Source organism: Cephus cinctus, unplaced genomic scaffold (assembly GCF_000341935.2).
Source record: "Cephus cinctus unplaced genomic scaffold, Ccin1 Ccin1_scaffold0299, whole genome shotgun sequence".
Classification (NCBI taxonomy): Eukaryota; Metazoa; Arthropoda; class Insecta; order Hymenoptera; family Cephidae; genus Cephus; species Cephus cinctus.
The window spans coordinates 1,224,599-1,243,768 of record NW_014333002.1 but is presented as its reverse complement, the minus strand read 5'-3'; the positions used below and the strand labels follow the sequence as shown (position 1 = coordinate 1,243,768).

The 19,170-nt window shown below is 38.4% G+C and overlaps 2 protein-coding genes across 9 annotated transcripts; both read left to right on the top strand.

Annotated features, from left to right (window-relative positions):
• The first annotated feature begins 1,041 nt into the window (after positions 1 to 1,041).
• LOC107266152 (cullin-3) lies at positions 1,042 to 9,040 on the top strand. Of its 6 annotated transcripts, XR_003059238.1 has the most exons (16): positions 3,334 to 3,540; positions 3,722 to 4,105; positions 4,285 to 4,488; positions 4,573 to 4,752; positions 4,834 to 5,217; positions 5,350 to 5,520; positions 6,160 to 6,267; positions 6,361 to 6,538; positions 6,620 to 6,867; positions 6,945 to 7,114; positions 7,316 to 7,454; positions 7,540 to 7,667; positions 7,762 to 7,824; positions 7,929 to 8,371; positions 8,454 to 8,547; positions 8,855 to 9,040. XR_003059238.1 is itself a non-coding variant. In XM_015736346.2 (15 exons), the coding sequence occupies exons 2-14, from the start codon at positions 2,004 to 2,006 to the stop codon at positions 7,784 to 7,786; spliced, it is 2,379 nt and encodes a 792-aa protein (XP_015591832.1). In that variant the 5' UTR covers positions 1,042 to 1,836; positions 1,938 to 2,003; the 3' UTR covers positions 7,787 to 7,824; positions 7,929 to 8,370. The 6 variants fall into 6 exon arrangements, 5 of the variants coding, with proteins under 5 accessions (XP_015591832.1, XP_015591831.1, XP_024939142.1 ...); XM_015736346.2 differs by lacking the exons at positions 3,334 to 3,540; positions 8,454 to 8,547; positions 8,855 to 9,040 and adding exons at positions 1,042 to 1,836; positions 1,938 to 2,063 and having other exon boundaries at positions 7,929 to 8,370; XM_015736345.2 differs by lacking the exons at positions 3,334 to 3,540; positions 8,454 to 8,547; positions 8,855 to 9,040 and adding an exon at positions 1,044 to 2,063 and having other exon boundaries at positions 7,929 to 8,370.
• Positions 9,041 to 9,722: 682 nt separating this feature from the next.
• On the top strand, positions 9,723 to 18,246 carry LOC107266153 (glycerol-3-phosphate dehydrogenase, mitochondrial). 3 transcript variants are annotated; one of them, XM_025083377.1, is made up of 13 exons: positions 9,723 to 10,028; positions 11,168 to 11,291; positions 13,188 to 13,344; positions 13,420 to 13,642; positions 13,965 to 14,128; positions 14,250 to 14,362; positions 14,436 to 14,629; positions 14,712 to 15,100; positions 15,162 to 15,412; positions 15,491 to 15,838; positions 16,019 to 16,117; positions 16,168 to 16,269; positions 17,467 to 18,246. In XM_025083377.1, the coding sequence occupies exons 2-13, from the start codon at positions 11,205 to 11,207 to the stop codon at positions 17,599 to 17,601; spliced, it is 2,262 nt and encodes a 753-aa protein (XP_024939145.1). In that variant the 5' UTR covers positions 9,723 to 10,028; positions 11,168 to 11,204; the 3' UTR covers positions 17,602 to 18,246. The 3 variants fall into 3 exon arrangements, with proteins under 3 accessions (XP_024939145.1, XP_024939144.1, XP_024939143.1); XM_025083376.1 differs by lacking the exon at positions 16,168 to 16,269 and having other exon boundaries at positions 9,730 to 10,028; XM_025083375.1 differs by lacking the exons at positions 9,723 to 10,028; positions 16,019 to 16,117 and adding an exon at positions 10,924 to 11,065.
• The last annotated feature ends 924 nt before the right edge of the window (positions 18,247 to 19,170 follow it).

The following is a 19,170-nucleotide window of genomic DNA, read 5'->3' as shown; positions in this document are numbered from 1 at the left end:
ACATCTCCTCATTGGAGGAGTCAGCCATAAGGAAAGGAAGGAAGGATCTGCTTAATGGGTGCTTTCCATTTACTGGCACAAGTTGACACAAGTTGACTTATGTCGCCAAAAGTACTTTCCATTTGATTTGTGTCGCCGTGTGTCGGCAACACAAGTCGACTCGGGAAGACTCTGCTAGAGTGGTGAGTTTACGAGAGTATCTGTGTTCCATTTATTCGTTTTCGAGAGATGACACGAGTTGACACAACTCGACACAAAAGTCATGTAAATGGAAAGTACCCAATATTCTTTGAGACCTGATTCAGACCAACATGGACCGAAGGCAGCAAGCAGCTAGGATCGACCAATGAACAAGGTTCTTTAGAATTAAGTATGACGTCTACTCAATACTCTTTACGCATTGGTTGACGCTCGCTGGTTGGTGCGCGCCTGAATTAAGCCTGAGTTCCATTGTTGATGCTAAAACATAAAATTCTACTTTGAACTCCGCCGTGTCAAGAAATCATCGAGAAATAAAAAATGGTATGGCCAGCTTCATATTTCTATATGCGTGATCCTCAGCAACGGTGTGCAGAAGGTTTTTTTTTTAAATATTCCAAAGAAACCATGAGCCCCTAAAACTTTGAGTTCGTTCATTTGTAACACCAAAAAATTACCCATTTGTTAAGCAGATATTGAAGACAACAAAAAAATCAAACTTTCTGCGGTCAACTTCACGGTGAAATTTTGTTTTTGATTTTCCGAAAAACTTTTTTTTTTAATTGTTGAGCCAATTACCACCAAAAGACAATTTAGAATGTATTCCGAAATTTACTGACATTACTGTAAAAGTAATTACATCTTTCTTAGATGCGTATGGATGAATAAGAACACAGCGTTGGTCACAGTACTGGCAGTAATATTCGCAACATACCTGGAATAGAACAAGCTACATTTTAATAAGTCGAAATTGTAGTGCTAACTTCACATAGGTCAGCGCGTCCCATCGTAAAGGAGCTTTGCCCAATCATCAAGTCCGTCTCGGCGAACGCACGGAAATTGACAAATCCGGTGTAACTTTCGTTTCTCACAACCAGCTGCGGCGTTGTAGTCGAACGCGACATAAACCTACCCAACGACGAAAGGCACTTCCTATGTCCACCAGCCGTCCGTCGAGAAATCGAATTAGAAACTCTCGGGTCGATCGTGCGGTACGCGTTCGTGTCGCGCCAATAAAATCCACGTAGAATCAGTTAAAACATTTAAAAGCATTAAAGAATCATTGGAACGTATCTTGTATGTCGTGGCAGCAGTTTCGCGAACGTCCCTCTGTTGCAGAAAAGTGCCGATGTGCTCGCTAATGAAATTCAAGATGTCCCAATCAACGCTCTTGTGTCCAAGATTTCCTCATTGTTAAAAAGAAGGGCGAGTTTGTCTGACAGTGATATTCGTAGAAATTTTAGTGAAAATCGTTGAATGAAGTGGATCATAGCTGTGCGATTATAGAAATAATTGTTTTCATTTGGATCCTGCTTTTGTCCAAAGGGAATTCTCTGCTATTCCTCGGTCGGTTATATCGAGGGACTGTTTGTCTTCTTACTCTCTCGCTTGCCCTCTTTTACATTCTTTATCTTTTTCCTCTTTCCCCTCTTCTCATCCCCTTTGAATATACCCCTCTTTACGTCCTTCCCTTCTCAGTCTCTCTCGTTCCTCTGCTACCATTTCCTCCGACTACACAACGAGCACAAGGAAAGACCTTTCTCATGTTTCTTTTTTTACTTGTTAAATGAACCGTAACAGCGAAAATATCCTGGTCATCCTGTTCCTCTGGTCTCTGAGTGTCAAAAGTAGTCAGTGGTACGGACGCAATTTTTGTTGACCGATTCTATACGGTCTATCTTTATTCTCAATGCGTGAACGCCAGCTCTAATTCATGAGTGTTGTCAATGTACACGCAGGCTGACATTATCGCCGACTCGACCACCAAGTGTTTTTGAGGATTCTCGTTGATATTTTAAACCAGCATGATGAAGAGCAGTGCACTGCCCAAGAAGGAAAGCAAAATGCGAATACGTGCTTTTCCGGTAAGAAATTCTTTCACTTTTATATTTATTCTCTGTTTTTTAATATGCTTATTTGTTAATAGCTCTCTTATCTTCTCGCTCTCTGAGCTTTGTGATTCTTATAAATTTCTTCTTCTCTATTTTTCTTATTAGTTTCCCATCTGTTTTTGAAAGTTTGTCATTTATTGTTACTTTGATTAATTACTTTTACTTTGATATACATATGCTATAGAAGTAATTAATTTGATTATTTACATACATTTGAAACAGGTTTATCATTTTATGGATGATCAGTGAAATAAGGATACTTTCGAGGACAATTTTCAGAATATATTGAAGTGTTATTTTCTGGATACGTATTATACATAAAACAGTATATTATTTAAATTCTGTTTATCTCGGAAATGTAAAGTGTGTCATAGATATTTATTACGATGATTCTGTAATCTTTGGTGAATAAATAGTTGTCCATGTTGAATATTTTACATATTCAATCTTGTTTGTATGATGCATCATGCTACTGTGTACAGTTATCGAATTCAGCCATCAGTTCTCTATAAATTCAACTTTGAGATTTCCAATCAATATGTAATTGGCTATTTTATTCCGACTTGATAATGTAACTATTAAATTGTTAGTGACAAAATACATAGTTATTTATATTTATTATTTTCCATGTTCATCATGTAATTCTTATATTGATGTAAATATATTGTCATCCTATATTTGTTAATAGACAGGCATGACAGAATATTTGTCATAGAGTGAGTGTTGTTATAGCAACAGAAGAGACAGCTGAAAGCTTGATGCCATCTTCACTTTTTCTTTTGCATCTAAGAAACTTTTTGTCACCTACAAAATTCTATGTTTGAAATGTAATAAGTGGTTTAAAATAATTTAGCTTGTTTGTCGAGTTGCTACCTACAAAATTTGTGTTTGCAGAAATTTGCAGTTAATTCAATGCTCGAAATGAAAAAGTTTGTGTAAAAATCTTCTATTTAATTATATGTCATTCACAACAAATTTCTTGTACAATTGGGTACCTGCAGCAATGTGTCAAAATTAATTGAAAACGGTATACTACTGGATTTATAAATAGCAATATGTTTCCTGTATTAGTTCATTCTTAATTATATAAGAACAATAATTGTTTTATCTTATTAGAAGAACATCCAACATTGTAACATCATGCTAAATCTCAGACTGCTAAGCATTGAATTTTAAGAGGTGAATGTCATGAATTTTTCTAATGTACACATACAACAATTGATTAAACGATTAAAAGATTGAAAAGAGTGTGAATTAGCAAGTTGCAAGAGAATCAATGAATAGAATCCTCAGAGAGAATAGTTTAGCTGATCGCAGCCCAAGAAATCATCATCATCAGAGATCTCAACAATTAGAGCAGCTGATTAATAACGTGGCACAATCAAGACGGACATCATGGAATACAATCAGTATAAACGATCTACCTTACAACATGCATCTGCAATCCTGGGTGAGATAACCCTTAATGCAGGGTTATTTCAGTTCATCTTCAGGCTTCAAGAACTCATTAGGGCAAACGACATTCTTATAACAATGAATGCAATATCGACTTCTACTTTTGGCTGAATTGATTTGTGGGTTAATTATATTTCTGATTAATTAAAATCAAATGGTATCTTCCTTTATTTCAGATGACTATGGATGAAAAGTATGTAGAGAACATTTGGACTCTATTAAAAAATGCCATACAAGAGATTCAGAAGAAGAATAACTCTGGCCTTAGCTTCGAAGAGTTGTATCGCAATGCATACACCATGGTTTTGCATAAATATGGAGAACGACTTTACACAGGATTAAAAGAAGTGGTAACACAACACCTGGAGAATAAAGTTCGCGAGGATGTCTTACGATCCCTCCACAATAATTTCCTTCAAACTTTGAACCAAGCCTGGAACGATCATCAAACATCAATGGTGATGATCAGAGACATTCTCATGTACATGGACCGCGTTTATGTGCAACAGAATGACGTGGACAATGTATATAATTTGGGACTTATCATATTCCGAGACCAGGTATTTTCTATATCGATTAGGACTTATACGTACTATCGTTCCACAAGTAAATAAGTCTATCTAAAAGATTTTTTTACATGAAAAGTCTTTTGAAGTTGGCCCCTGTAAAAGTTTATTTACTCGTGGACGAACTACAACTGTAATACAGACTGAAGTAACTCATGTATATTTCTCTCCAGGTCGTCAGGTACGGATGTGTGCGAGATCATTTACGCGAGACACTTCTGGGTATGGTGGCAAGAGAAAGAAGAGGCGAAGTAGTAGATCGCATTGCGATAAAAAATGCCTGCCAAATGTTAATGCTACTGGGAATTAACAGTCGTCAAGTTTACGAAGAGGATTTTGAGAGACCTTTCTTACAGCAGAGTGCCGAATTTTATAGAGTACGCTTTTTTTTTTTTAATTATAAGTATTTAATTTCAATCATCCCCATGATCAGAGTTTAACAAGTCGCAATAAAATTTCAGATGGAGTCACAGAAATTTCTCGCTGAGAACAGCGCATCAGTGTATATAAAAAAAGTTGAGGCTAGAATCAGCGAGGAATCTGACAGAGCGAAACATTACTTGGACGAATCTACAGAGCCACGAATAGTTGAGGTCGTCGAGGAGGAGCTTATAAAAATCCACATGAAAACCATAGTCGAGGTACTTCTGATAACTTTTAATTACTCTAATAAGTAAGTACAATGTTATGAATATTTACAATGGTTATTGATTTCTCTACAGATGGAGAACAGTGGAGTAGTGCACATGCTCAAAAATCAGAAAACCGAAGATCTTGGGTGCATGTATAAGCTATTCTCAAGAGTCACTGATGGTTTACGTACGGTTTGCGACTGTGTCTCACAGTTCCTTAGGGAACAAGGTCGAGCTATGGTACAGGAAGAGCACGAATCAACTACGAATGCAGTTCATTTCGTCCAGAACTTATTGGATCTTAAGGATCGTTTCGATCACTTCCTCCATTATTCCTTTAACAATGATAAACTATTTAAGCAGATGATTGCTTCCGACTTTGAACACTTTTTAAACCTAAATGCGAAGAGCCCGGAATATCTGTCGCTGTTCATCGATGACAAACTGAAAAAGGGTGTCAAGGGGGTTAGTAAGGTTTGCGAAATCGCGGCACATAGTTTTTATTTCTTATAGAGTCAGCTGTTGCTCTAATTCATAAAATTTTTACCGTAAGCACTCCAATCGATTGAATATTATATCATTGAGGATACATTTTTCTAATTGCAGATGACAGAACAAGAGATCGAAGGTGTTCTGGACAAAACGATGGTACTTTTCAGATTTTTACAAGAGAAAGACGTGTTCGAACGGTACTATAAGCAGCACTTAGCTAAACGGCTACTTCTTAATAAGTCTGTGTCCGATGACAGCGAGAAGAATATGATATCCAAACTCAAGGTGGGCTTTTAATATTTCTTATTAATTAATAGATGTCAAACACACAGCACATAGGCATAAAGAGTACTTAATGGTGGGGAAAAGAAATAGGGAATGACGGCTTATTTAAATTGACTAGTTTCGATAGTCACAGGGAGCGTTCAACGTAGACTTGGACATCTTGATTGCCATGAAAAAGCTGACTCCCGATCCGCCTAAAGATTCCTTGGAGAGTGTCTTCCTCAGAATTCAAAATGCTCCTTATAAGGAAAAGATAGACTAGCACTTCCCGCTTTCTTCCCTTTTTCCACTCGCATCCTATTTGCACAAAGTAAGTGTATGCTTTGTAAACCATGCTGAATGCCCAACGTTTAATATTTAGAATTCTTGACTAAGGAACACTTCACGATCTCTGTCAGTCTGACTAGAAGTGCAACTAGTGTGGCCGGGGTGTTGAATTTTTTTATTAACGCCACTTGAAATGCTTGCCTTGGAGTTCCGTATGGTTTAACGAAGCTCACACTTTCCTGTACGCGGTGGAATTTCTTTTGATTGTTGTAAACATGGTGCTACTGCAGGACTTCATGGCATGCAGCAAGAAAAATAGACATTCTTGTTTCAAATTTAAACACGATTTTATCTGATTTCAATTTTTTTTAGACCGAGTGTGGATGCCAGTTTACCTCGAAATTAGAAGGAATGTTTAAAGACATGACTGTGAGCAATACTATTATGGAAGAATTCAAGGATCATATTATTCCATCTGGTGTAAATATTATTTTTTTTTAATACTATTATTTAGTATATCTCACATTATTTGTAATCTAACAAAATTAAACTATTGATTCCTTTATGTCATAGTCAAGTCTGCATGGAGTTGATCTAAGCGTGAGGGTGCTAACCACCGGTTTCTGGCCAACCCAATCTGCTACACCCAAGTGCAGCATGCCCTCAGCTCCACGCAATGCCTTCGAAGCTTTTCGACGGTTCTACCTTGCCAAACATAGTGGTCGTCAGTTGACCCTGCAACCACAGTTGGGTCAGTAAACTTTTTCCTATTAATATAAAGAACTATAATCGCGATAATATACATATAACATGTTTTATTGGTTGTTTTCAGGTTCCGCGGATCTCAATGCTGTGTTCCATGGACCTCGTAGGGAAGAGGGCAGCGTCGGAGGTTTGGATACACCATGCTCATCAAGTTCCATGGGTGGTAATGGAAGCGGTAATCTTAGTGGTAGTAGTAGTCTCATGAGCCAGCGATCAAACGGCAGCGGAAATGCAAGGAAGCATATTATTCAAGTATCGACATACCAGATGTGTGTTCTCATGCTTTTCAATAACAGGGATCGCTGGACATATGAGGTTTGTCTTTTATTTTTCGTATTGTCTGTTGCTACTAGCTTAAAATTGTATTTTTACAATCGATTTGAATTCCTCAGGAAATCCAAAGTGAAACGGATATTCCTGAAAGAGATCTGGTTAGAGCATTGCAATCTCTTGCAATGGGTAAGGCAACTCAACGTGTTCTTCTGAAACATCCACGAACTAAGGAAATCGAACCCTCGCACTGTTTCTCTGTGAATGACAGTTTCACCAGCAAATTGCACAGGTAAATTTTTGTAGACAATTCTGTTGGATATTATTCTGTTCTGAGTTCATAAAAAAAATTGCTCATTCCATACTAGACCAATTCATATTTAAAGAAAAACGTAATAAATTTTGATTTAATAATATTAGACGAATGACTGTCTTGTCTTATTTGAGAGAGCTCATATACACTCCATTGATAAAAGTTTACTGATTTGTCAAGAGTGAAGATCCAGACGGTAGCTGCTAAAGGCGAGTCCGAACCCGAGAGGAGAGAAACTCGAAATAAGGTCGACGAGGATCGAAAGCACGAAATCGAAGCTGCAATAGTGCGCATCATGAAAGCTCGTAAACGAATGGCTGTACGTATAGAAATTCTGATAAACTTCTATTACGACCACAGTTGATTTTGAAGAAAGTCAAGTAAATGAAAACATTTATCCTCAGCACAACATTCTTGTCACGGAAGTGACGGAGCAGCTACGAATCCGGTTCCTACCTTCACCCGTTATTATTAAAAAGCGCATCGAAGGCTTAATCGAACGCGAATACTTGGCACGAACTCCTGAAGATAGGCAAGCTTTATATCTATTACTTATTAATATACAGTACATGATATCACCTTAGCTATTTATATTAACGTAATCTCGTTTTGTTTTTCTATTACAGAAAGGTGTATACGTACGTCGCTTGAATGCGTTCCCCAAAATATCTTCAGATATGTACAAACGTGTAAGTAATTAAGTTATATTTAATTCCTGATTAAATACAAAGGGACTTCTTATCTTCATTTCAATTATATATATCGCACGAATATCTTCCTTTCCTGCTTTCAGAATCTGCCAGGCTTGGATCGTAATAATCCTAGCTCGCGTATAGAATTACGATAAGGTCTCTGATTTTACATCACTACTGTCGATAAATTTAATTATAACAGATTTAAATTATTCCAAATGTAATAGCAAATATATACTTTTTACATATTACTACCCCTAGCCCTCCAGACCCATCCCTAGAGCGACTTTTCCAAACATTTCCTCGTTCTACCCTCCCCCCAACCACACCCCACTCACCCAAAATATCTCTCAAGATGCAACATTACTTTTACGAAAACAACTCAATTCTTTTCTTGAGAGATATAGAGAGCGTGATGACGCCAATGTAAATGCTAAGGCGTATGAAAAAAAAAGAAAGAAATTGGATGAAAAAAGAAGTGAAAAAAAGAAGCGAATTAAACGTTTGTCTGAAGGGCGCATGCCTGGAATTTATTTAAACTATTGTAAGTAATAAGGAAAGAAGTTGTATCAATAAATGGATTTAAATATATATATATATATATATACATATATATATATGTATAGGCAGCTACACGACATTCCCAAGAACATTAGTTAACTGCGTGGACATAACATTTTTCCGTGAGGGTTCTGCAAATTTAAATGAATTTTTCAGTAGGTAATTATAAATAATTTTTCTTGGACAAATTGATCTTATCAATATTATTTCTCTCATTAAAACGATACATCGAATTCAACAGTATTAAATTTTACAAGAGGTTGCATTTCTGTTAATTCTAGATTAAATTGATAAATGTGTTAATAGAATGGTGATAAAATCATTTTGTGATATGATTATTATTTTACACGTGAATGATAACGTTTCCATCATTCATTCCTCACCATCGGGGGATCACGCTACGTGTTAAACGATTAACTATTTGGCACTGAATCATTCTGCGATTTATCTCTGATACCATTTCCAGGAGTTTAAATCCGGCTTACGATTGGCTGTTGAATGTCATTAAGAAGCTCAGGAATTATGGAGTTTTGCTGGCAAAATTATATACATCCAACGAATAACATGACTCCAAAATTTATACTGTGTGTTACATTATCAAATTCATTGTATGGATATGAAATTCAAATATGAGTAAACTGTCTCTCTCTCATCTTCAAATGGATTTCAGTGCAATGGAGTGCCCTAGACATCACACTTTACTCTTGGATCATTTATAATATAATTATAATTCCATTCGCTACCAAGGCATTGATCTTAATCCAAATATTGCGCTATTGTTAGCTAATTTTATAAGAGACTCGATAAGTCCCCAAATAATAATAAATCCCCAAACTACGTGTTTGATTCAGCATATTTTTTAAGTAACAATTGTCGATTGCATGGCGGAGAATTGTAATGACGCTTGCGCTTTAACATTATGTTCGACACCTTTGCTATGGCTTATTAATGTATTGTTATACATGAGTGTCTATTTACTGTTTAATTATGTGCACTATGTCAACACTTCTTCTTTCGAGTAACCCACATTGCGAATAGTAACGATAGTTAGCCAAAATTTACTCGAATAGAGTTGTGCACATACAATGTAGAGTGAGGTGAGGAATATAAAGCAAAGGGAAAGGGATACAATGTTATAGGACAGTTTAAATTAATAGCGTGAAAATTATAACGCGTGTTGAATTGATATAAAATAGAGAAGACAAATTCAGACAACTACGGGTTGTCATTAAAATGATAGAAAGCTTTCGCTATTGTATTTTCATTGTCGAATGAATAAGATAATGCAAAAGCGTCTAGCAGAACGAACTAGCGTATACATTATCATGAAATACATGCGTAGCAATCGAGCATAGACGGAAGTGGCCGAGAATAGCCGAGCAATTCCGAACAGCCTCGCCAGTCTCACCGGCTGCTTTAGTCCGATCGGTGCTCGACCTTGGTGCACTCATCTCGCGTGTCGCCAAGAGTTACCTTCGTCAAGATCGTTCCTGTAACTCAGCTCGTCGCTGATACCATCCTGAAACGTCCAGGATATAAGCTCTCCTGGTGAAGATGTTCTGGGCCAATCGCTGCTGACTCCGCCATTCAACACGTCCGCAGAACCGAACTTCCTTATTCGGCTGAATGCTGTTCTTCTTGTAAGTAAAACTCTCTGCTATTATAATCACAACTCTATTTTTATTTCTATCCTACCGGCAAGATCCTTATGGTCCTTGGAAAATATTGAAGAACATAAACGAAGCTATTTACACGCAACGAAATTCTAAGATGACATCTCTCAGGATAGACTATGCCAGGTTATACGATATTATGGTAATATAATACAGATACACTCCCTGGTCTTAACGTCGATGTTCTACTGTCTTTCATCGACCCGGCAGGGAGCGGTTACATGGAGATCTACCTGCCTTTTACTTAGTTACACCTTAGTCACTCTGTACCTCGTGGTTCAATAGGCACGCGATATGCTGTGAAAAATAATCGAAGGCTGCCGGCATGGGTGACTGCGTACTTAAGCATCACCCTAACAATACAGAGGTTACTCTCACTGTTCAGGGTGACCGCATGTAACAAGACTGCAGGGCATTCTATGCGCACGCGAATCTCGGGCAGGATGTAAGATGCCAGTGACATTTAAAGCATTTGGCACGCAGCTCGCTCGCGCTATTTTAACACCTCCTTGCAACATGTCTTCGCTCTTGTCTTTCGACAAGGTATAGAGGAACTTTATGTACAAATTTCGCCTGATACTCTTTCTTTGGCTTTTAGAAATTTGTATGGAATTCTACATTCTGATAGCACTGATGGACTTGATCCACTTGCAAACTATGTCAGTGTTATCTAGGTTTATTGATAACAGTGCTTTACTGAAATTATCTAAGTTGTGGATTAGTAGTTTTCAATTATTCCACGGCAGATGACGTCACGGATGCTTGTGACACGTAATAACGGATTACAACGTTACGTAATTCCACGTGCTCGCTCTGTCCACCAAGGTCAAATATTACGTAGCGCGAGACTCGCGGGTATCGTCATTCAGATACAACTGGATCGTGCTAGACATTAGTTCGCACGTGCTAACGAAGATTAGACTGCGTTGCTACTACATTCTACGCATATGTCTATTTAGAGATGACTGAAAGTAAATTTAGTACGTGCTTCAGGCATTGATTAGGTATTAAACTGGATGAAAGAATTTTCTAACTACCGTGCTGTGGTGTTGTCAATTTATTTTTTCGTTATGTTTCTTCAATATTGTCTATTTGTTTTATTGCAGATCACATTAAGGATATAGAAAAATATTGGGATTCAGGATGGCGAGCTTAAGATATCTTGTAGCAGGTGCTAGTGCTATCGGTGCTGGTGCCTTCACGTCGTACTTCCTTGTAACCGACTCCACCGTAAGTACGTTTATCGCTCTGCGCACTCTTTAAATCGCCGGCAAATAAATTCTCGAGCGATTCGACTTACACTTGGCGCGATCAGTTTTTCTGAGCTCTTAGCATTTCGTTATTTCGCTAAGTGACAGTTGTACGACCATGGCAGTAATAGTGAAACGAGAATGGATAAGGACGTCCGGTAAAATTTATCTAGAAACTAAACCACATTATTCTTTTTTATTTTATATAAAACTTGTCGACATTCAAAAGATGCCCTCGCGGGTCAGTCATACGGGTTAAAGAATTTCGATCGTGATTGGCAGAAATTTTCAAGTCGAAGAATCTAGACCAATGAAAAGTCGGACTTTTCGATCGGCGCGATTAGTCCAACTAACCTCGAAAGGTATCCTCGAGCATTTCTGAATTATAGATTCACGGTCAAACGTGCGTGATTGGACTAAACGACCTGGAAACGAGTGTTAATAGTTTTTTTCCTAGCTGGTTACGGTGAATGTTCTCAGTTAATAATAGCACCTCCGGGTTCATTTTACGAGTCTACCCGTAAAATGGCTTATTGGTATTATTATCCAACCGAATTTCATGGTCGTTCAAAAAGCAGACGGCTCTTGATATTTTATCAGAGTTTATCACAAGATTCACTGTCTGGGAGGTAAATTACTAATAAGCTTTCACTCTCAATAAAATGTTGATAAGACGGGGGTCTACATTTCGTCTGTTATCTAGCTTAATGTCGACACTCACGCTCGTACTTTGTTCAGGTTTCTGAGTGGTAGACATGCTAATCGGGTAAAGATAATTTGAATAAGGTATATTTTTAATTTATGAAACCTAAATGAGACGTCCAATAGTGTAAAAAAGTACGGAATTAACTTTCCATTTATTCTTTCGTCTTGTAATTGATTATTCGAGTATTTATATTACTCAAATGCGAAACCATTCTTTGTTCGCAAATTCAACGAACTGTACCTCTTCATTGCTCAGGATAGAAACCGCCGTGCTACTTGACTGTTTAAAAGTCGCTGTAACAGTAGAGTTTTTTACGTATGCGTTTCATCGTTCCGATCTCAGCCCATATACATATAATAACACACATTTAATATGAAACGATGACGTCATCACGAGAATAAGTATATCGCGTTCGAGTTTCGATTTTACTCCAACTATTTTTTTTATCGACCACCCATAATGCAGGATCGATTCTTTTCTTCCATATACCATTTCAGATGGTAATACTGATTCCCATTAGTTTCGATGAAGTAACGCTGATGTTTGTTCTGTATCCACTTGTTACCCTTACGGAAAAATACTGTCAAACTTTCAAATAGTTCTTAACAGTTTCCTCCAATAGTAATTTACGCTTACATAACAATATTTTTCCTTGAGGGTATATTTAAGATGTGAATTTTGTGCATGCAGCAAGACAAAGACCCCTGTAGCAGGTACACACAGTGGAGGTGTTTATTGGGGCTATTCAGGTGAAACGTATTGGACTAGTTTTGACAGCTGTGACAAAAATTACATAATATTATATAAATGAAAATTAGTTATGTTTCGAAATCCATTGAAGTTGATGAGCAGCAAAGTTGGACGAGGGGATAAGCTGTTTCTCTTGTGTACATAACTTGCCATGAGTCTGTCTCACTCGCACTGACAGTAGACATTGGAAACTAGAAAGTCGATAGAATTAATCAGATGTTTTATACTAAGCAGCTACAATACGAATTGCTCGTGGCATGTTTATGTGGGTGATTAAAAATTTTTAAAAATTTGACTGCCATTTTATTATAAGTTATTGTCTAATAACGCTCGATCGAAGGCTGTGAAATCTATTTGGTACGTTTCAACGGAATATTCCTGTACAATCATATTATACATAAATGACTTTCTGTACCGAAGGTGTTCGCGGACGTGGAACAAAAATCAAAACCGACGAAGAGGCCTCTGCCAACGCGAGAGGACCAGGTGAAGACACTTAAATCCCAGGATTACGATATTCTGATTATTGGGGGTGGAGCAACTGGAGCAGGATGTGCTTTGGACGCTTGTACACGAGGTAGTACTTAGCGTTAAAATTTTTGTTGTGAACAGAAATCGTTTATTAATATTAATCGTATTCCTTTGTGTCCAGGTCTCAGGACTGCTCTCGTAGAGGGCGACGACTTCGCCTCTGGAACCTCATCTCGTAGTACTAAACTTATACATGGCGGTGTTCGCTACCTGCAGAAGGCAATTATGCAACTGGATTATGAACAGTACAAAATGGTGAAGGAGGCTCTCCACGAGAGAGCATCTATGCTCAATAGTGCACCGCATCTTGCTCATCCTTTGCCCATTATGCTTCCCGTATACACGTACGTCTGAAAATCGCATTCCTGCAACGTATATGTAACGCCTGTCACGTGTTTGATAAGCACTTTTTTTGTAGATAATAACATGCGAGTATAGGAACAGCTTTCCACCGATTAGATAAGCCTGAATGAATTGCAGTCTGATTTTTTAAAATATATTAGTAGTGAGGATTAATAACTGACTGATAAGATAATCGCTCATGATTAAAACTATCTATTGGAACTTTACTATAAATTTTATAGGGCTTGAGCAAACCGATACCGAAAGTCATTGTACCTTTTAAGTTGTGTATTATTAATTTCAGTTTTAAATATTTTTCTGTAGATGGTGGCAAATACCGTATTACTGGTTTGGGATTAAGATGTACGATTTGGTCGCTGGCAGCAAGACTGTCAAATCTTCTTATTACCTGAGCAAATCAAATGCACTGGAGCTCTTTCCTATGTTGAAGGGTGATAAACTTACAGGCGCCATTGTTTATTATGATGGTTAGTACATAATCTTCAGAGGGAAAGTTTTTTTTGTCCGTTTTGTAACAAAAGATATTTTTGATCTTGGTCTTGTGTATGTACACATAAGTTTGGTTACAGAACTCAATTTTTTCTACAGGTCAACAAGACGACGCAAGGATGAATCTAGCTGTGGCTCTGACAGCATCACGTCACGGTGCTACTGTCGTTAATCACGTATCTGTCGTTAATCTTCTCAAAGGTCTAGACAGGGTATGTACCGCGCTGGCATCTATGCAATTTATCAGGAATTAAGTATAGTGAAATGATACATATTTTTTTTCAGGATGGTAAAAGAGTATTGACCGGTGCTCATTTGAGAGACGAGCTGACAGGAGAAGAGTGGGATGTAAAGGCTAAGGCTATCATTAATGCTACTGGTCCATTTACTGATTACATCCGAAAAATGGATGATCAGACTGTTCCAGAGATCTGCTGCCCTTCGTCCGGTGTTCATATTGTACTGCCTGGATACTACAGGTACACTGGGAATCCTTGTATTGTCACGATTCCTCTAGACGCAATAAGAGAAATAGATGATTGAGTCTGTATTTGAATGTAGCCCTGAGCAGATGGGTCTATTGGATCCAGCGACAAGCGACGGGCGCGTCATCTTCTTTTTGCCATGGCAAAAACAGACCATTGCTGGCACAACTGATCTACCTTGTCAGGTGACGCACAACCCACGACCCACTGAGGATGAGATTATGTTCATTCTTCAGGAAGTGAAGAACTACCTGAATCCTGACGTTGAAGTGCGTCGAGGCGATGTCCTTTCAGCTTGGAGCGGTATCAGGCCTCTTGTGTCCGACCCAAATAAACCCAATACTCAGTCCCTTGCACGTAACCACATCGTCCATGTCAGTCCCACAAATCTCATCACTATTGCTGGTGGGAAGTGGACCACCTATCGCGCGATGGCTCAGGAAGCTGTTGATGCTGCAATCGAGGGTAAGTTCTCAAGTGATACTCTTAGCCTAATGATAAACTGACTCGTGTTATACATCCACAGCATGCGATTTGAAACCGGAAAGACCTTGCCAGACCGACGGCTTCCTCCTGGAAGGAGCTCACGGTTTCACTCCCACAATGTACATTCGACTAGTCCAGGACTTCGGATTGGAATGCGAGGTAGCTCAGCACTTGGCTCAGAGCTACGGTGATCGTGCCTTCGCCGTCGCGAAGATGGCTTCGCTGACAGGCAAAAGGTGGCCAATTATCGGAAAGAAAATTCATCCTGAGTTCCCTTACATCGACGCCGAGGTACGTATAATCATCATTGACAGAGGGTTAACGCTCCCCTAGATTACGCTTCTAAATAAAATCCTTCTATATTGCCAGATACGATACGGATGTCGCGAGTATGCAAGGACGGCCATTGACATGATCGCACGTCGTCTCAGACTTGCATTCCTAAACGTACAGGCTGCTCAAGAAGCTCTGCCAGGTATCATCGACATCATGGCAGAAGAATTACATTGGTCGGCCGATGAAAAGAAGAAGCAAAGCAAACAAGCTAGCGAATTCCTCGCTAACGAGATGGGACAAATGGTTAATCGTGCCTCCCGTGACAAGATCCCAATTAATCTCACCAAGGATGAAATTCAGCTGTACATCAAGCGTTTCCAGATCATCGACAAGGATCGCAAGGGATACGTTTCCATCAACGACATACGACGTGGCCTTAAGGTTTACTCTTTAAATATTGAAGCACAATTATTTGGCTCCAACACTTCTTCTTTTGACAATATTCTTTGTAGCCGATATCACTGCGCGTCTCGTACAATTGATAATTTACTTTTAATTGTGCACATTACTTCTTTTAATTTTTGTTATCTTCACGCGCCTTACGCAATTCTTGAAATTCAGGCACTCGGCATTAAACTGAACGAGCACGAGATACATACGTTACTCAACGAAATTGATCTGACCTACAATGGACAAATGGAATTACAAGATTATCTTCAGGTAATTGTCAGCTAGATATTACGTAACAGATTTTTCTTTCCCTTTCGCAGCTCTTTGGCGACAAGGAAGTTCCGGGCGAAGAGCTTCACGAAATACTTCGCGAAATCGACACTAATATGAACGGTCAAGTCGAGCTGGACGAGTACCTTCAGGTCTGTCAGAGTCAGCTTCATCGTGATCATCAGTTTCTTACCCTTTCGAATGATCTTTCCTGTTTTAATTTTTCTATGAATTGGATCGAATGGTCAAAGTTGCATTTTGCTTGTTAACTTGCTCGTGTCTCTTTACTAAGTTCACTTTACTTCTAATTTTGTAGCATATCTCACGAGAACTTTTTCTCTTGGCGATGCTCACAGAGATCTCTATTAAATGTTCTTAAGTCATTAACGTGTTTCCATAACAAGAGCACTTTTCTACCTGGGATTTGGAGTCATATATTTGTAATTTTTATTACTTCATAATCTTCGGCTATGATGTTTCATAGCTTTATATGGATACTATTCGAAACTCCGTAATCCAAGTGCTCTCTTCTCGCATAACTAAGCTGACGCTTGACAAAGTAATTTTTTTATTCTGTTCTACACGTCTTGCTTGTAATTTATAATTGCATGGTTTGATTATCTTGAGTGCACGCGCACCGTCAGGCGATGACACGTGCTTCGATTAACTAACCGAAGCTATACGAAGATGAAGCTCCTCTTCCGCCCTGGTCGTGCCGCTAATTTTGGATTACCTGTTTTTTCTTCAATTAGACGAACAATTAAAATATTTTGCGCGTTGTTTAAGTGAACGATGATGTGGATACACCTACAAGTAGATGCTAGCGTCGGATAAAGAAAACAAATTTTTAGATTAATTATTTCTGACAGGGTCAGCTGACATTCTCATACTAGGTTGTGACATTTGAAATGACAACACATGCGTAAATTTATTTTTTAATCCGCGAGCAATTTTGCACACTTGATAAAAGTCATGTTTTGGATAATGGGTTTATCGGTCATTGCCTGATTTGTCATTTTATGTTGTAAATGACTATGTGAATGACTCTTTGAAATATTTGTCGCATCTGTCTCGTTATCTTTGTCGTCATCGTTATCGTTATCTCTTACATTCTACGTCTCTTCTCTTATTATCGCTAGGCATTACTACTTGCTGCGGTAGGCTTTAATAATACGTATTTGCGTAGAGTATTAAAATTTTCATTTAAACTTTCTCAGGTGAGAGAAAGTCACTTTAAATATTACTTTGAAATGCTTTCACATTGCTGACTCCAAAGAGTTGTCTTAATCTTTTTTTTCAAGGGTATATACGAGTTTAGTAATTGAAATAAAAATTTATTTACTTCACAGATGATGTCAGCTATAAAATCAGGACACGTGGCGTACTCGCGTTTTGCAAGAATGGCTGAAATGGAAGAAGCCCAGCACGAGAAGGATATGCTGAAGAAACAAATCAGCGTGGAAAGATCAGGCGGCGGTCTCTGAAGAGTCTAAGACGAGAGAAAGAACAGAAATCACACGAGACATCTCTGAACAATACAATCATCCTTCCTGTAGTGTCCACGATCTCTCATAACTGACTTACTATTTATTATCGATTCCTACCTAAGTATGTCTCGACATTCTCGACACTACTCTACCTAATTTTTCATCCTCATGTCATCATGGTCTACTCTATACTATTAGCTCATTTACTAACTTTCTAAATGGTTCCTTAAAGAATCAATTGATTCATAGTCAAACTATTTTGCGATTCCTGATCGCATATTCACGTCATACGAATCACGGTGGCAAGACGCGAAAATGGAAAAAGAATATAGAGGTGAATACAGCGACGTATTCTATACGTATACGGGATGAACCGTAATGAAATGAGCGTATGTGCATATATAAAATGACGACATTTGTGGGTACGTATAAAAAAATCTTAACGCGAAAACATAAGAAATGGTATGCGCGATATATTCGTCGAAAGTTTTGTTAATATGCAAAAGAATTATGCGTGTACATACATATGAATCGTCGTCGCTGTTGCACGAGTGCATACTAGAATAATAGAGTATCTCTCATTTAGGATAATTTATTCTAATGTGATTATCATGTAATTAATAAAAACCTGCTGTACATTAACTTTGTCAAATGTATTGATTATAATTCGATTTAGTTTATTTTCCTTGTGATTTAATGATAAGGTAGAAAATAGATTGTTTCTACTTGGAGCAACACCGTTCGTCGATAAGGTAGATAGCGCTGCTTGTTATCGACTGACAATACCGGCGCTGTCTGTACATAATTGAGCACAATGAGCGCGCACGTTATGATTTTTTACTCTGAACAAAAAATGTGGTACCTAAATATTGAATGCACAAAGCTGTTATACAGCTGCAGTGCTTTTAATAATACACGGTAAGAGTTGGATGGGGTAGTTGGTCAGTAATTGAGAGCCTCTTTCCTTCTATAGTCTAGTTTTGGAAGAAAAGCTTTTTAACGGACCTAATGCTGGTGGCTTTTACGCCACACTTGGAAAAGCCAAAGTTTTTCTGAAAGACAACATATGTGGGTGTGTTGGGGGCGGCAAGTCGCGGGGGCAGAAACTCGCAAATGAACGCAGGGAAGGCGTTCGAAAGTTCCAGTATCCGGGCGGGCGGGCCACCCCTGACTTCGACTTAACTGCCAGCGCTGCCAGGAACGAGCCACGAGCCCCGCCTCCGTTGAATTCCCCTCGAATTCCCCACGACTTCCCTACGGCTTCCCAACGACTTCCTCCCAAAGCTCTCGACCGACCACCCATGAGGTTGGTTCATATGCCGTCATTCTATTCACTTTTATTCTTCCTTCCATTAACCTTTATTTCAAACCTGGCTCATTTTCTTCCACTTGCAAGTTTCATCCTGATCTACTTGCCAATTTTTAAATTTATATCAACATATATCATTACTGCCAATCTTCCTGATTCCTTGCTTGTGTACTCGATCTGGTCTTCTTCATGTTCGCAAAGACGTTTGTGATTTACGAAGCATGCTAGTCAAGTTTTCTAAGGAAAGTCATTACGGC

Bases quoted from the DNA above. Each gene is read 5' to 3' on its own strand.
- LOC107266152 (XM_025083372.1), top strand. From the start codon at position 3,367: ATGAATAGAATCCTCAGAGAGAATAGTTTAGCTGATCGCAGCCCAAGA. The intron at 4,489-4,572 runs GTACGCTTTTTT...ATAAAATTTCAG, and splicing joins AGAGTGCCGAATTTTATAGA to ATGGAGTCACAGAAATTTCT. The intron at 7,115-7,315 runs GTAAATTTTTGT...TGATTTGTCAAG, and splicing joins TTCACCAGCAAATTGCACAG to AGTGAAGATCCAGACGGTAG.
- LOC107266153 (XM_025083377.1), top strand. From the start codon at position 11,205: ATGGCGAGCTTAAGATATCTTGTAGCAGGTGCTAGTGCTATCGGTGCT. The intron at 13,643-13,964 runs GTACGTCTGAAA...ATTTTTCTGTAG, and splicing joins ATTATGCTTCCCGTATACAC to ATGGTGGCAAATACCGTATT. The intron at 16,118-16,167 runs GTAATTGTCAGC...TCCCTTTCGCAG, and splicing joins AATTACAAGATTATCTTCAG to CTCTTTGGCGACAAGGAAGT.